Raw genomic sequence first — 16,880 nt, 5'->3', positions numbered from 1 at the left:
TGATGCAGGAGCACTGGATAACTAAGAAAGGAACCTTCTGGAGGAGTTTGTATCAGTTCAGTGGCGAATTGTTACAGCTGGGAGAGGGTTGGCCTGGGGATAGTCATGTTCCAAACAGCCCCCAGCCCCTGGTGAGGTCAGCCTTGTTATGAGAGCCCAGCCCATAGTGTGCTGTCTGTGTGTGTGTGGTTTCCAATCAGGCACACAGCATCCTTACTCAGCCTTTAGCAGCAAGTGTAAGGGAGAGCAGAAAGACTAACACTGAGCCTCAGGGATGTCTATTGCCAGCAGAATATTGGCTTCAGAGGGAGGCAGGTAGAGTGCTTACTATGGGGGCAAACCTCCATTGTGAGACCCTCTAGTCCAGGAGTCGGCAAACTGGCTCAAGAGACATGCAGCTGTGTTGGCGCATACTTGTGGCTTTGAGGTAAAATTAAAAATGAAACTATCACAGTTTCATTTATAAAATTTTTAAAGAATGATATTCATTAATGGTGATTTTGTTTGCAATAGTTTTTAATTGTTGTAAGGGACAGGATTGACTCTTCTGTCTCAAAAGTTTGCCGACCCCTGTTCTAGACAGTTTGCAGCAGTCTGGTAACGAACAGTGACCAGGTGTGGCCACACTGTTCGGATTCTCCACGGAAGACTACCTTGCTAACAGAGCGCCCCTACTCGATTGTTTGGCTGTGTGACCTCTACTTCATAAGCAGCCTCAGACCACAGTCCTCAGTTTATGCTTGCAATAGGAGCAGACTTGGTCTCAGCTGCCAGAGCTATTGGGGGTGTCTAGGGGAGCAAGTAGAGTGTAGTAGCAGTGGTAGCAGACTCTGCAGAGCTCTTGCTGTAGGAATTCACTTCACAATAGACTTGCAGTTGAGAGAGAGGCTGTCATGCTCCGAAAGGGCCTCTGGGAAGGTTTGTCTTTATGCTAGCAGAGCCCTCTCTGTAGTATATTTTCAAAGGTATAGCCTCCACTATAGATACCTGCTTCTTAGCACACTGTTCTCTGTCAGCATCCTTAGCACCAGCAGGAATGGAAGCCTGAGACCCAAACGGACTACCCAGAATGTCTCTCCATTTGCTTTCAAAGACCTGTGCTATTAATGCACCAAGAGGCAAGTGGAATGCTTACTATGAGAGCAGGTTCTACTGCATGAGCCTTAGTAATTTGTAGTTGACGTGCAGCTAACACTGTTTAGGTGGGGTAGGTGCTAACACCTTCCAAACAGACCCCTGGAGAGGCCTGCCTCGTTGGTTTTAGAGCATAAGCTTGGGGTCCTGGCTGTACAAGTAGGGGCTGTTGTGGTTAGAAACACTGGCTTTTTTTTTTTTTTCTGGGACCACTTCTACAGTTTATATCACCGGAGCCTGTGCACGCCCTGCTTGGATGGGGGAGGGGCAAAGGTGGTAAAGGAAGTGATTCTCCAAGGTATAGAACTTGTTGATTTCTTGAGTTTTGCCTATCTCTGCTTCTGATTCAAAGTCCCTGAAAGCCTTGTTTTCCAGAGGGAATCTGAAAGATTGTTTATGCTGTCATGTTCTGATAATCCAGTTCCCTCTTTTTAGTCGCAGAGTTAAGACTTCAAGACAGGCTTAAACCGATCCCCCAGTTTTCAGAGACATATTCCATTGACGTCTCTCTCCCTTGAGGCTTTCTTCTCCTGTAAAGATTTACAGTCTTGGAAAGCTTAGGGACAGTTCTATGTCCTGAAAGGTCACTAGGAGTTGGAATCAACTTGATGGCAATGAGTTTGTTTTTTCGAATAGTAACATGGTGCTTGGTATATGTGTACATGCATGCACACACACAGGTGCCCCCCCTCACATACATGTAAAGCATTTTATCTATTCTAAAAAATTTAATAATTCAGTATAATATGCGTATAGTTTATAGTGTTTTATTTTTTATCCACCTCAGTATTTGCAGTGACATACCTTCTTATTGGTACTTCATCCATTATTTTATGACCTCTATTTAAAGTCCCCATTTAAAAAGCAACTCAAATCATTGATATTTATGGAAAACTGGGAGCTGAACTCTAAAATTAATCATACAAAGAATTCTTTAATGTTTATGCTTTTTCTTTTTTCTTTTGCAGTGCATCATATATTTACATTTCATTGTGTTAAACATTGTAGATTTAATATGTTTACCAAATGGTTTTACTGATTGTATGACAACATCATGCAAAAAATCGTTGCCATTTTCATTTATAGCAGTGGTTCTCAACCTATTTCCGATGGTCTTAGGAACTGAGACAGCGCTCCTCTACCCATCTCAGATACACCTACATACAAGTATCCGGTGTGAAGACTCTTAACCATGCTACACCATGCTTCAAGACAAAATTTCATTTCTTTGTCATTAGAAATAAATACTTCACAATATATAATTACATATTGTTTTTGTGATTAATCACTATGCTTTTTTTATGTTCAATTTGTAACAATGAAAATATGTCCTGCATATCAGTTATTTACATGATGATTCATAACAGTAACAAAATTACAGTTATGAAGTAGTAACGATAATAATGTTATGGTTGTGGGGGTCACCACAACATGAGGAACTGTATAGAAAGGTCGCGGCATTAGGAAGGTTGAGAACCACTGATTTATAGAATTTACCCTTAGAATCTTCAGTACCTTTTAGCTTTTGATTCAGTAAACATACTATAGAGTATTTCTTTGAAACTAATGTAATTTGCCATACTCATTTAATGACAGGAACAATTACTTTAACCTACAGACTGAGTTAAAGATTTAGGAATATTAAGCAAGCTGCTAAATGAAAAACCCTATGTTGCCACTAGAGGGTAGTGTTTCTAATTTATATTTTTACAAATGACTCAGATGAATTTATTCAGAAAAAACACTAGTCACAAGTGTAAATTTATTTTAAAAGATCCTATTTTCTTTTTTTAAATTGTTTTATTAACAACTACGCCTTTTATCACAATCCATACAGACATCAATTGTGTAAAGCACATTTGTACATTCATTGCCCTCGTAAAAGATCCTATTTTCATAATCTCAAACAGGCCCTCAAAAATTTACACTAGTTAATGGAAATGATTTATAATGTTCCTCAATAAAATGATAAGGATGTCTCTTAAGTGGTCCAGGGACATATATAAATCAGATATATATGAATGGATTTAGAGCTAGCACATAATCATACCCCTAATCTAAGGGTAGTTAGTTCTTATGGCATGGAACTACTTGATATTTTCTCTTCTGAAGAGATAACTGAAGATATAGTAGGTGTTATATCAAGGTATGGTAAATCAAATGGTGCATAAATAGTAGAAAGAATAGTATCTTAAAGGGCCTTCAAAGCTTGTCTTCAAACAAGCAGTCATCTAAGTGAGATGTCTGCTAAGTTCACACGGGAGAAGCACTGCAGTCTTTGTGATCCAAGGATTGTAAATAATAAAATCCAACACTGGAGAAGGGAACAGTCTTGCCATCAGGTCATGCTGACTCAGTGACCCTTGTGGTATCGGGATAGAGCAGCCCCTGTGACTTTCCAAGACTGTAACTGTTTATAGGAGTAGAAAACCCCATATTTCTCCTGAGGAGCAACTAGTCTTTCAAACTTAGGATCTTGGATGGTAGACATCCAGCTCCTGGAAACAATAGTATTAGAGCTTAAATTCTGAGCACTCATGTTGTAGAAGACGTGGTCCCTATTTGGATTAAGCCACTGGTGAGTCCCCGTCTCCCCACCACCACCACCACCATTGACCAGAGATGCAAATAGCCTTGCTATCGGACACATTGTATTGGAAAATGGATTAATGCAGGTGCAGTTAAGTTAAAATGTTTGTTCTCCCTTTTGAGCCATTTAAAATTTGTTCTAATTTTTAATATTTTCTGCTTTTTTCTGTTGTGTCTTTGTTTTTATTTTGTTATTGATTTTTGGATTTTGGCTTATTTTTCTGTATATAAAATTGAAGATAGGGAAGTCTGTAGGGACAGTAACTGGATTCATAGTTTCTTAGGCTATTGCTGTGCAGATTGGAGGGAAATGGGGAACCATTCATAATGAGAACAAGAAGTATAAATGTTCTAAAATTGATTTTAGTAATGATTGCACAACTTATTACTATGATTAAACCATTGGATTGTATGTGAATTAAGTATCAGTAAAACTGTTAACCTTTTTACTAGTTAATCAGTGGGTCAATGTATTTTAATCTAATTCCAATTCTCTTTCTTTAGCCCATTATTCCTATGTTTACACAAAATATTCGGGAAGGATTTCGATCACTTGGAGGAACAAGTAAGTTATGAATTGTGATTTTTTTTCTAAATCAAGTATAATATTTAAAATGCAATACTATATTTAAAATATCCAGGTCTTGGACCCTTTTGAATTATTACTTCAGATAATAGATATAGTTTAAATAGTTTTTATTCTGCTAAAGGTTTAAATGATAACGGTTTTAAACTAATGACAGTTTATATTTTTGTTAAGAGTATTATATTTCATGAAGCTTATTTGTAGTGGTTTTTAAAGATTTCAGAGAGAATTATATAATTTTTTGCATTAACCCATGTTGTTGCGGCTTAGAACAAATTTGCATAATGCCCAGACTATCTTTTGAACTCTTCCCAGAAGAAATTGTAGTTTACAAAATGATGAAACAATATTGAACTCAGATTAACAACCTAATGACGTTTTGGTTTACGTCTATCACTTCTTATTATTTTAATACACTGTTCTCTTTCTTATCCTATATTACTAACAAAATACATTTTTAATATAATTTTAGGAGCAATGACAATTAGATGTACTATGTCTTCACAATGTCTGTTGTTTGATCTGTTCAGTATTACCACGTATTTATTAATTCCTGCCAAATTTCAGAGTTGGCCATTCGTGTTCATTAATTTTTGTTAGGTTAGTTTTATTTTTCCTATTTAAATGGTGTTTCTAGTTGTTTTGCTTAGTTTATTGGTGCTTTACAGTCTCATGTTTACAGAAATATCTGTTATGCTTTCATTTATTCTTTTATTCATTTAATGCATTTATTTGTGAGATTTCTAGAATCATCTGTTTATACCTTTTAGTTGCCAGTCATACCCTTTGTTTTGCAATGATAGTAATTGTTTTGCCTCTTTAAAGTTTTCATCATTTTAAAAACTCATCTTTTTAAGAAGTATTGCTTTCCATTTGTTGATATTGTGCTATCATCTTTAAAAGTCTTATATAATTAACTTGGATGCTTAAATCTATATACTCAGAATATTAGCTAACTAACTGATTTTATTTACTTTAAAACAGGGTTATTTAGATGGCTTTATGAAAAATTTCGTAATCCATTTGTTCCAATATATGGAGGTTTTCCAGTGAAGTTGCGTACTTATTTAGGTGATCCCATTCCATATGATCCAAAGATAACAGCAGAAGAATTAGCTGACAAGGTAAATTATGTTTTTCTTTTAATTGTTGTATTTTAAAATGTCATTTTGTATTCATTGATAAAGGCTGAATCCATGTTCTATGTCAGTGGTTCTCTACCAGGAGCAGTTTTGGCAAACCAAGAACATTTGACAATGTCTGAAGTTATTATTACCACATCAGGAGTTGAAGAGTGGGGTGTGCTACAACATGTGATATTTAGGCCAGGGATGCTGCTAAACATCTTATAGTATACAAAACAGCCTCTACAATAAAGAATTATTGTTTATTGAAAGTACCAGGGACTGCAAAAGAATGAACAGGATCTGTCTTGCAAGAAGTACAGGCAGAATGCTCCTTACTGGCAAGGATGACAAGACTTTTCACATACTGTAGAGATGTTGTATTAGTCTAGGTACTTTGGAGAAACAAATCCACAGCAACTCGTGTATAAGAGAGTTTTATGTAAAGGAAATGTGCATCACGAAAACATCCCAACCCAGTGCTGTCCAAGCCCACAAGTCCAACATTAACCCATTAACCCAACACCAGTCCACAAAGTCCTCCATCTCACACAACAGAGGCAATGATGCCGACTGCAGGAGGAAAGCTGAGTCAGTGAATGTGTAAGCATCTCAGCACTGGCAGGGGTCTCCACACGGCTGCTCCAGCACCCAGGGCTGCATTGGGATAGGTCCATGTGGCTTCTCCTTGGGGATGTCTTGTAGGAAGTCAATCTTGCAAGCTGAAGCAGGGAACTGCTAAGGTAGCTGCACCTGGTGCAACCATCACAAAGCAAGAGACCCGAGAACTAGAAAGGCGAGGCTCACCACCCATTTATCCCTCCGCCTTTCAATTAGCCCCACCTGTGATTATCAGCCAGGTTGGCACAATAAACTGAAAGACCAGTCCCTGGAGAACATCATGCTTGGTAAAGTGGAGGGACAGAAAAGGAGAAAGGTCCCTTACAAAATGGATGGAAACAGTGGCTACAGCAATGAGTTCAAAGAGAAGAAAATTTGTGAGGATGGCACATGAGCAGGCAGATTTTCATTCTGTTGAGTCGGAACTGACTTGATACCTAACACAGCACTGACAATTTAAAAGTTCAGTGAGAAACATTCAGAAGAAGAAAGAAAACTTTCACCTCCATGAAAAGAAAGAAATCATTCTTGTCATGTAGAACTATCCTAAAATAAAATAGTGTTTGAAGGTATAGGTTGTCAGTCAGATGATTCCAGCTCCAGTATTTGCCGGCTCTGTGACCCCAGGCCGCATGTGTTTTGGTCCTCTTATTTGCAGAGCAGGGCAGAGGATGCACTCCCCACTGAGATTTATTTGTGACACAGTCATGAAATCACCCAGACCAGTGTTTAGAGCAACACATGCCATATAAGTAGGCTGGCTGCTGTTGTTTTCTCAGGCACTGTTGATAAGGTGTTGCATGTTACAGTAATGACATGTTAATAGCAAGCTTTCCCAGTCTCTGCACCATTGACGTTTTGAGTCTTTGTTATGGCAGACTGTCAGGCTTATTATGGGATGTCTATCAGTACCCCTTCAAGGTGTATCCCTTTTTGTGTGTAAGCAGCATCCCTCAAAGTGAACACATTTCCGCGGAACATCCAATCTAAGACCAGACTACATAGGAAGAGTCAGTTATCCACTTCAGAGCATTAAGCCTCTGAAAACCTTGTGGATAGCATCAGAACATTGTCAGATACAGAAAATCCCATGAATAGCAACAGAAGATTGTCATAGATAGTGCCAGAAGATGAGTCCCTCGGATTGGAAGGCACTCAAAATATGATCGAAGAGCAGCCCAAAGCAGAGTTGCCATAATGATAAGGATGGAGTAAAGCCATTGGGAGTAAAGGCTTCAGGACCTTGATTTGCCACTGGGACACAACTTAAAGTGAGAGGAAATGGCTGCAAATGTCTATTGATAAGTGAAACCTGGCGTGTACAAAGTCTGAAACTAGGAATATTGGAAGTCATCAAAAATGAGATGGAAAGCATAAATGTCAATAGCGTAGGTGTCTGTGAGTTGAAATGGACTGGTATTGGCTATTTTGAATCAGAAAAGCATGTAGTTTGTGACAGATTCACGAGGAATTACATCACATTCATGGTCAGAAAGAACATTTCAAGATCTACCTGGGAAGGCAGTGCTATCTGTGATAGGATAAATACGAGGAAATCCAATCAGTACATCTGTTATTCAAACTTAATGCACCAAACCACTATGGCTACTGATGTAAATATTGAAGAATTTTATCAGTGTCTTCAGTATGAAACTCATCAAATATGCAGTCAAGAGGCATTGATAATTATTACCAATTGGAATGGAAAAAAAAGTCGTAAGGAATAGTACTTGTAAAATACAGCCATGGCAATATAAAGGAAGCAGAAATCGCTGGACAGAATTTTGTAAGATCAACAACTTCTTCATCACATGTACATTCTTTGAACAGCACAAGTGGAATACACAGAAATCAAATTGACTACATCTGTGTGAAGAGACAGTGGAGCAATTGCTGCGTCTTTCTTCTGCAGAGTGGCTGCTGGCTTTGAAGTGCTGATCTTTTGGTTTGCAACTGATGCTTATTTCATTATGTCGGTAGAGCTGAAGTTGCCTCTGGGTGGCCTAACACACTTTGGGTTAACAGCTGAGTAAGCTAGCCATCTGAATTACCTAGGGATCCCATCTCACAATCAGTGGTGTTATTATTTTTTTTCTTCAGTTTTTTTGGGGGGAAATAGGTGCTAAATTAAGGAGTAACTTGAATGTAATATGAAAATCTTTACAAAGGAAATTATGTTGAGAACTAAAATAATGACTTTTCCTTTGTTTTCTTGATAGACAAAGAATGCTGTTCAAGCTTTGATTGAGAAGCACCAAAGAATCCCAGGAAATATCATGAGTGCTTTGTTAGAACGCTTCCATAAAAAAGAAAAGGCCAACTAGGATGTGATTCAGTGTTTTTATCAATATGTTTGGTTCTGTGGTTCCGGGTGTGATTCAATGTTTTTATCAATATGTTTGGTTCTGTGGTTCCGGGTGTGATTCAATGTTTTTATCAATATGTTTGGTTCTGTGGTTCCGGGCTTCTAAGTTTTATTGGTTCTACAATTACAATGAAAAAAAAAAAATCATGTTTGTAAGTATCTTTCATGGAACTTGTTTACTTAACATTGTATTCTGTTAATTTTTTTTGCAATCAGTTGTGTCAAAAAACTCATATGCCTAATAATTCAGAAAATGATAATATTTCATTTGTAAGTTTTTAACATGGTAAACATATGGATTATTAAGGTTAGATTTATGAATAACAATTTGTTAAGCACTCCGAGTATTATATCTAATTTTTGTATTTGTTGCACTGAGCTAATTATGAGAAATGACGTAGCCTTCTGGAGAGACTTAATAAAAACAGCTCTCTTTTATCTGCGCTTATCCCCTCATGACCTCAGGCAAGTCGCTTACTGCCTTTGTGCCTCAGCAGTTCACTAAATATGATAATAGTAAGATGAGGAAAGTTGTTTTAAATTCTCATATTTCTGCAGTTGGTTACTGTAGAACTGAAATTATATCTGAAGTAAATAAAGAACACCAAGCTTTTTTACAGGTTGTGTGTGTTCCTTTGGATGTGTAAATCATTCCTTCAAACATGATCTCCAGTTGCCAAACATAATGAAAAAGGTATTGTTTTCCAAATCTAGTAAAAAGGATATTAGAATAACTAAAATTTCTAATGATTATTGTTTGTACGTATTTGTTTGCAGGAGTCTATAATAAAGCAATATATGCTATGCTGTGTATTGTCTAACATGTCATTTAATAATGTAAGGTTAAAAATCACTTGTGTGTCAAGTGGACTCTCACTAGATGAAAGTAGAGCTGAAGTTTTACTTTTGTTCAGTATCAGAGTTCATTCTGTTTGACTTTGCATCCAGTGAGTTGGTTTATGGTTCCAATAAAATATATGTGTATGGTAAATTTCTGTCAACAGAAAACTGAAAAATTAATGGCTTTTGATTCAGTGTCTCCTTGAAAATCTCATTTTAAATGTATTTAAACAGAAAAGCATCAAATCAAGTGCAGTATCTCCCTTTCCCTTTTGTAGATGTTAAATTACTTTGATATTTGTATAGACTTTTGATTACCATAGTGTATTTATAATACGTGTAATATACATAAAATGGAACAATGTAAAAATAAAAAGTTTAATTGCAATTCATTGTCCTGTGATTGCATATGTGACAGCTCAGCAATGGAGGAAATATCTCAGGAGTCAGCAATCGCCCTTCTCAGGAATCTGCGAGGTCTTTTTGTTGTTTTGGATAACTTCAGTAAGCAAAACAGGGTCAAGTCACACATCAGCTTCCCTCCTTTTTTCTGGGCCTAGCTGGCTGAAGAGAAATCCACCTATCTCCTTTGCCTGTGAAAATATAAACAAATAGCCCCTCTCTTCGGGGTGTCAGTGACCTGGAAAAAGAATTATGATTAAGCTTTTGTGGCTCCTTCATGTCCATCTTTCTCCAAAGGTGATTGCGTCCTTCTAAAGGGAGTCCATCAGCTTTATTATGCAAAAACAAATGCATAGGCCTTTCTCCAGGTGACAAATGGACCTGGATCCCAAACTTGATTTCTGTCTTCTTGGGACTCCTTAGGATCAGCTTTCTCTGTAGAAGTGAAAATGTGTTTATCTGCCCTAATTTTGTTACAAGTTTTTAGTAAGGAGAAAATATTTTTAGTTAAAATGACCAAATGAAATGCATTGTACATAAGATTACTCTTTTCCCCCTCCTGTTTTAACAATGCAAATATTAGAGCACTGCTAGCGGTCTCAGTTACCTTGCTTGGTCTTGAACCAGTAAGACTAATGGTTAGATAGCCTTCATTGTTATGTAAATATCAGCTCCCAGCTCTCAGAGAATTAAGAGAGCTGACTAATTGGGAGAACTTCTTACCATACTTTGAAAGACTGCAAAAAATTCTTAATAAATTTGTTCAGCTGTTCTTGAAGTAACTTACCAAACAGACATTTTTTCTCCAAGTTTACCAATAAGGTTACAGGCTCTTTACACTGTATGATTTTACCCTCTTGCAATATTCTGTCTTGATTAACTTCATTCATTCCTTCCATGCTAGATTTAGAGGAAGTTAATGGGAGGGTCTTAGGCCCTTGTGAATACGTTAAGGAAATGACCCCATATCCAGAACTTAAAAACCTTTTCCCTTCAATTTGTAATTCCATGTGGGGGTGCTGTTGTTTCCCCCCAGCAGCATTCCAAAAGACCCCTTCATTTAAAGGGTGGTCAGACTTCTTAAGTACCCTTTCCTGATAGCCATACATTTTTATTCTAGAAATGCAAGGAAGCAAAAACTGGCTTAAGCGATCTTCCTTTATAAACCATGGTATATCAGGTTTTACCACTGCCTTAATTTCTTCATAATCATGATCAATAACTCCAGCAATACCTTGAGAATTTAGGTTGGGCTTTCCTAATAAACATCCTATAGCTCTTTTAGGTAGCAGACCCCAATTACTGCTTTTAATAATTTCTGATTCAGTCATGGTTTTTTGCCTTTCCTCACAACTCTGATCAACTTCAGTATCAGTTTGAATTCCTTGAGTACTTAGGTTAAATCTTCCTGATAGAAACTGTATTGCTCTTTCAATAAGAAGCTCCGGCTTTTTAGAATTAGCACACTGCTGTGAGTTTCTGGGCCTTCTCTTGGTTAGTCAAGGTTATTGCAGCCAGAAAAGGGGCTGGGATTTTGCCTGTTTGGCTAGGTCTGGTCTCCTGCTTTGAGACTGGGAGATACCTGCAGTTTCTCTCTAAGATCTTCTTTGCTCCAGCAGGCAGACACCTTGCCTCCCATGCTCTGCTGGGCGGGGTCTGTATCAAGCTCCTTCCTCTATTACCTGTGCTCCGTTCAAAGGGGGTCGGAGCATGCCCTGCTACACATTTTTTGGCTTGACATTACTTCCAGGCTCTGCCCAGTAACTACCACTGTGGGGGAAAGTCAGATCCTTGCTGCCAGACTGCTGTCTCATCCCACCACGTGGGGGGTGGGGGGGAGGGCGGGGCCTGCTCCCTGCTGCTGGGGACAATGGACAGGCTCCTGTGGAAGGAGTTCGCATCCTACTGATAATGGTCTCTATCAGTTGGGCCAGGGACAGGCCAAACCGGCTGTCCCTCCTCTTCCTATAGCATGTATGTCCCTAGATCACCCCCTCCCATCACTGTAATACCTGTAGCACAACCCTTTCCTGTGACGTATGTCTTCACCTGTAATGTGGGGGCTTGGACTTCCCCAACGTCCCCAGAGAGTATAAAAGCTTGGGGAGCATTAAAGTTCTCTCTCTCCACGTGACTTACCAAGCGGGGCTGAGGTGAGCAATGCTACCATAAAATGTGTCTGACTCCATTTATTTCTATATATCTCTTTTATCTCTCATGCTCTCTATAACTTTACTATAATATTTACTTATTGTCGCTGTACAATTGCACCTACGGAACCCATAGTGATTGTGCTAGGAGCTGGCTTCTTCTGGCATACCTCTATTGCAGCAGGGGAAAAATCCAGTTTCCCCGGACTCTTTACCTGGGTCTTTTCCGCTGTGAATCGTCCTGTTCTTTTGTAATATCTGCCTGCAGTCTCTCTGATAATGGCCCTCTGCTTCACCTGTAAAGCATCTCCCTTTAGATCTGGTGTTACTTGCCAAAGCAGCAGCCATGAGGTGGGCCCTGTGCTTATCTGTCCTTACATCCCTGCATATCCTGATATAACCTAACAGCGTACTCTGTTCCTTGAAAGGGCGTATGGCAGCTTGACATGATATATTCGAGTTCTCAAATGCTAATGTAAGAATAAGATTATCTGCTGCCCCTTTGTCCACCACATTCTTGTGGACAGCATTCTGCAACCTGGATATAAAATCTATATAAGGCTCATCATTCCTTTGCTTCAGTGTCATATAACTTGGCCGTCTGCTTCCTGATGTTATTATTTTCTCCCAGGCTTTTAGACAAACTTCTCTTACTTGCGTGAAAGTCTGCTTATCAAAGTTTAATTGTGACTCAGTTGTGATGTAATTCTTACCTCCTAGCAGCTGATGAACCCCTATATCTCTGCCCTCTTCTGCATTTTTGTGTGCACATGCAAGGGCTGCTTGGTTCCACAGCATCTGATACTGCAAAGATTCTGAAGGTGAAAAACACACTTTCATCAAAGCTTTCCAGTCTGCTGGGGTCCAATATAACATATCTGCCATAGATTTGACCATACCAATTACAAATGGTGCATCTGGACCATAACTAGAAATTGCTTGTTTGAGATCTTTCAGTAGCTTAAAGGGAAAGGCAGTATATCGCCGTTCTTGATTTCCTTCGGGGTGCTGCTCGTCTGGCTCCCTGTCTATAATTCTAATGGGATAAGCCATTCTAAATTCTAAATCTGCTTCTTGAGCTATACTCTTCTCTGCCCGCAAGAGCTAACGGTGCTTCCTACTCTCTGGCTCTTTGCTTCTCAGTTTCCTAACCTCATTTTCTAGGTCAAATCTCTCTATTTGCATTTCTTTGCATCTAATCGCTTCTCCTCCAGCACTGGCTTGCTTGATGGTATTGTGATTCCCTACACTATATTCTGGCGGGGGCCTCTGCTATCTCCTGATTCAGACTTCATTTTCTCAGCTACACCTAAAATCTTCTCATCTGCCTGATACTCCTTCTGCCTGTTTCTCACCTGACTCAAGTCTGCCTAGCTTAGAGGCTTCTCACTGCTCTACTGGTCTTGTTCCTTCGCTCTCTTACCCTGCAGAGGCTCTAACACTGTTTTAATCTGCACCCACAGCTCGCAGGTCTCCATGAGTATGCTCTGTCCTTCCCTATGAGCTTTTCATAAGTTAATGGTTACCTTATCCCAGATCTCCATATCCAAGGTTCCTGACTCCGGAAAAGAAGGATTAAATTTCTTTACCACTTGAAGAAATTCTCATTCTCTTACTCGTTACCACTACATTTTGTTTCTTCAAGAGGTGGCAAAGCATGATACTGTACTCTGTATCCTTGATCTTTGCCTGACCCATATCTCACTTGGACTAAAAAACACTTAAAAAAATATAAACTCAAAAGAAAGTTTTTCCCGATTCACCCTTAGTGTCCGATGAGGCCGTACAATTGTTACACGGGATTTAACTCAAAAGAGTTCTTTTCCTACAGGGCCCCACATAATGGGTGCCATATGCCAAGGTACCTGCCTTAACACATCATCACAGGTCTGGTAGGCGCAATTGTACAGCGATAATAAGTAAAGATTACAGTAAAGTCATAGAGAGCATGAGAGATAGAAGTGAAAGAGAAGTAATGGAGTCAGACACATTTCATGATAGCAGTGCTCACCTCAGCCCCACTTGGTGCTCCATGTGGAAAGACAGATTTAATGCTAACCAAGGTGTTTATATTCTCTGGGGATATGCAAGCCCCTAATTACAGGTGAAGACATACGTCACAGGAAAGGGCTGTGCTATAGGTAATACAGCAATGTAAGAGGGTGGTCTAGGGGTATCCATGCAATAGGAAGAGGAGAGATTGAGGGTATATGTGTGATTAGATGGGCGGATCCCAGATTCAGGATGGCAGCTTAACTTTGGATGTCACAAGAGGGTTTGATCTGTGCTCTAGATCTCCATAAGAACCATTATCAGTAGGGTATAAACCCCACCTACAGGAACCAAGCTAATGGTCGCAAGCCTCAGGGAGAAGTAGTGCATTGTCCCCAGCAGCAGGGAGCAGGCCCACCCCATTGTGGGGTGAGACAGTCTGGCAGCTGATTGCCTCCAGGGAAATAACTTTTACCATTAGGTGCAAGCAGTGTCCTAAGTCTAACATATTTGGGGGAGATGACTTGGGAGACATCTTTCTGTTTCCCACACATACAATATTTTTAAGCTGGTTATTTTTAAGTTTTACCTTTTATACATTTCTCACCCACAGTTGTGTGCTTTTATCTCAGTCACAATGAACACATTTACTTTTTTCAATGTAATAGATTTTAGCTTCAATGAAAAGTCACCTGATGGTTACTTGCAGTTTTTCTCTCCTCCAGCAGTGAGCAGTGTTTGGTTAAAGTTGATAAGCACTTCGTGAATAAATGATCATCAAGTAATAGTTTAGGGGTAACTATTGGGATTAAAGACAGAAGAAAGAATAGAATTCATTTAAGAAAAGCTGTTATTTCTAAACTATTTAAAATTTCTGTCATATTTAAAATTATTCTTGTTTTCTGAAACCTAGAATAACAGAAAGGTTTTGTATCACACTTTGTAAGGTCTTTATCTTTTCTGTTTGAGTTTAAATACCATTTTAAAGTTAGAATATGACTAAATACAGAAATTTAAGAAATCTTGACCAATTTAGGGAGGAACGTTTATATGACAAGTACGGCCTCTCTCCAGAGACAAGCACACACACAGATTTTTCTCGTACAATTTCTTACCCTTAAAAAATATTTTTTAAGCAATTTCGAATGTACAGAAGCATTGCAAGAATTCTCACACGAAATTCTTAACCAGAGTCCCTGGTTAACATGTTGCTACCTTGTTTTATTTCTGTTTCACATAGATCAATATTTCTTTCTCCTAAAGCATCTGATAGTAAATTGTAAATATCACGTCCATGCCCTTGACTGTATGTTATCTACTTACAGAAACATAGCAGTGATCAAAATCAGAAAAATATGTAAAATATACATATGAGGGGGGTATCTCCCAAAAACGAGAGAAAAACTGCTGGTTGGAGGTTTTGTAGGATGCGTTTCCCCACGAAGTGAGCATCGAGTGACTTGCTCTGAGTTAATGTATCCAGTGTTGTCACCTGGGAAGGTTCTCTGTGGTCACAGGTGAATTTTTTCGTAAAAGCAGTTTCGCTCGAACCTTGTTTTATGATGGCCAATTTAAGAGAACAGCATGTGGCTGTGAAGTTTTGTTTCCTGCTGGGGAAAAATGTCACAGAAACTGTTGTGATGTTGAACACGGCCTACAAGGACAGCACAATGGGAAAAACTCAAGTGTACGAGTGGTTTTCTTATTTCAAAAAAGGTGAAATGTGAGAATGAGGCTGGCAACAAATGTACAAATGTGCTTGATGCAATGGATGGATGGATGGATTGTGATAAGTGTTGTACGAGCCCCCAATAAAATGATTTAAAACAACAACAAAAGGCGAAATGATGATTAATGATAAACCTCGTTCTGAATGTCCGTTAACGTCCCAAACGGAAGAAAATGTCGACAAAATCTGTGCACCTGTGCTAGAAGACTAACAATGGACCATTGAAAAGATGGGGAACTTACCTGGACTGTCTTGGAGTTCAGTTCGGCAAAGTTTAGTGGAAGATTCGTGAAAGAGGAGGGTTGCTGTGTAATTTGTGCCTCGGGTTCTGACTGACCAGGAAAAAGAGTGTCAAGTAGAACCAGGCGGTGCTTTGAAAGGACAGCTCCGAATCAAAGATCAGGGTGATGCTCATTTGGTTTTTTGATGTGAGGGGGACAGTGCATTTGGAGTTCCTTCCACCAGGTCAGACTGTTAATTAAGCTTTCTGTTTAGAGGCTCTGGAAGGACAGTGTAACAGTGTAGGACCAAAAAGGCCTGATTTGTGGCAGGTGGGAGACTGGTTTTGCCACCACGACAATGCACCTGCACATGTAGCTATCTCAGTGTGCCAGTTTTCAGCAAAAAACAGCATGCCTTTCTTGCTTCACGCACCTTACCTGACCTCACTGTATGCGACGTCCGTGAATGAAGAGGTACATGAAAGGACAGCGATTTGATGACATAGAAGAGGTGAAGAAAAAAATGAGGGAGGTGCTGTCAGCCATCCAAACAGATGAGTTTGAAAAATGTTTCCAAGAATGGAATCCCAGATTTGACAAGTGTATTAAGTGTAATGGAGGGTACTTTGGAGGTGATAAGGTTGTTTTGTAAAAAAATATTTAAATACATAGCTTTGAAAAAAAATTCTGGTATTTTTGTGTACCCCTTTGTATACTATATAGACTACATTGATATAATAGAGATCTTATTTAGATTTCACCAATTCTTCAATAGTTCCTTTACATTAAAATTTTCTTATTGATCCAAGTACATACCAGGTTCACCCATTGTTTGGGGTTTTTTTGTCCATATCTGTAGTTGGAATGATTAAATCTGGAATGATTTCTTAGCTGTAATGATACTGACATTTTTCAAGAGAATAGGGCAGCCAACCCAGGGACAAGGGGGCAACGAATGGTTCAAAACCAGTGGCACAGAGGGGATGGGAGCACTGGTAGAGAGTGACCAAGGGCAAGGTAACTGAGAGGAATTACTGAAACCAGAATGAAGGCTGAACGTGGTAGTGGGAAAGGAGGAAAGCGTAAGGAAATAGAGGAAAGGAGTAGAGGCAAAGGGCATACATAGA

The 16,880-nt window shown here is 39.1% G+C and overlaps 1 protein-coding gene across 2 annotated transcripts in view; it reads left to right on the top strand.

Moving 5' to 3' along the window:
* TMEM68 (transmembrane protein 68) overlaps positions 1-9,647 on the top strand; it is a 35,562-nt gene extending 25,915 nt beyond the window's left edge. For both annotated transcript variants that reach the window (XM_030884753.2, XM_045297826.1), the window contains exons 5-7: positions 4,228-4,288; positions 5,294-5,433; positions 8,274-9,647. In XM_030884753.2, the coding sequence (XP_030740613.1) occupies positions 4,228-4,288; positions 5,294-5,433; positions 8,274-8,378 (306 nt within the window). In that variant the 3' untranslated portion in view covers positions 8,379-9,647. The remainder of the gene's footprint in view (positions 1-4,227; positions 4,289-5,293; positions 5,434-8,273) is intronic.
* The last annotated feature ends 7,233 nt before the right edge of the window (positions 9,648-16,880 follow it).

This window comes from Echinops telfairi, unplaced genomic scaffold (assembly GCF_000313985.2).
Source record: "Echinops telfairi isolate 266 unplaced genomic scaffold, ASM31398v2 ScPeMD7_1;HRSCAF=3_0, whole genome shotgun sequence".
Lineage (NCBI taxonomy): Eukaryota > Metazoa > Chordata > Mammalia > Afrosoricida > Tenrecidae > Echinops > Echinops telfairi.
The sequence above is the reverse complement of the archived record's forward strand: the minus strand, read 5'-3'. Positions and strand labels throughout refer to the sequence as shown.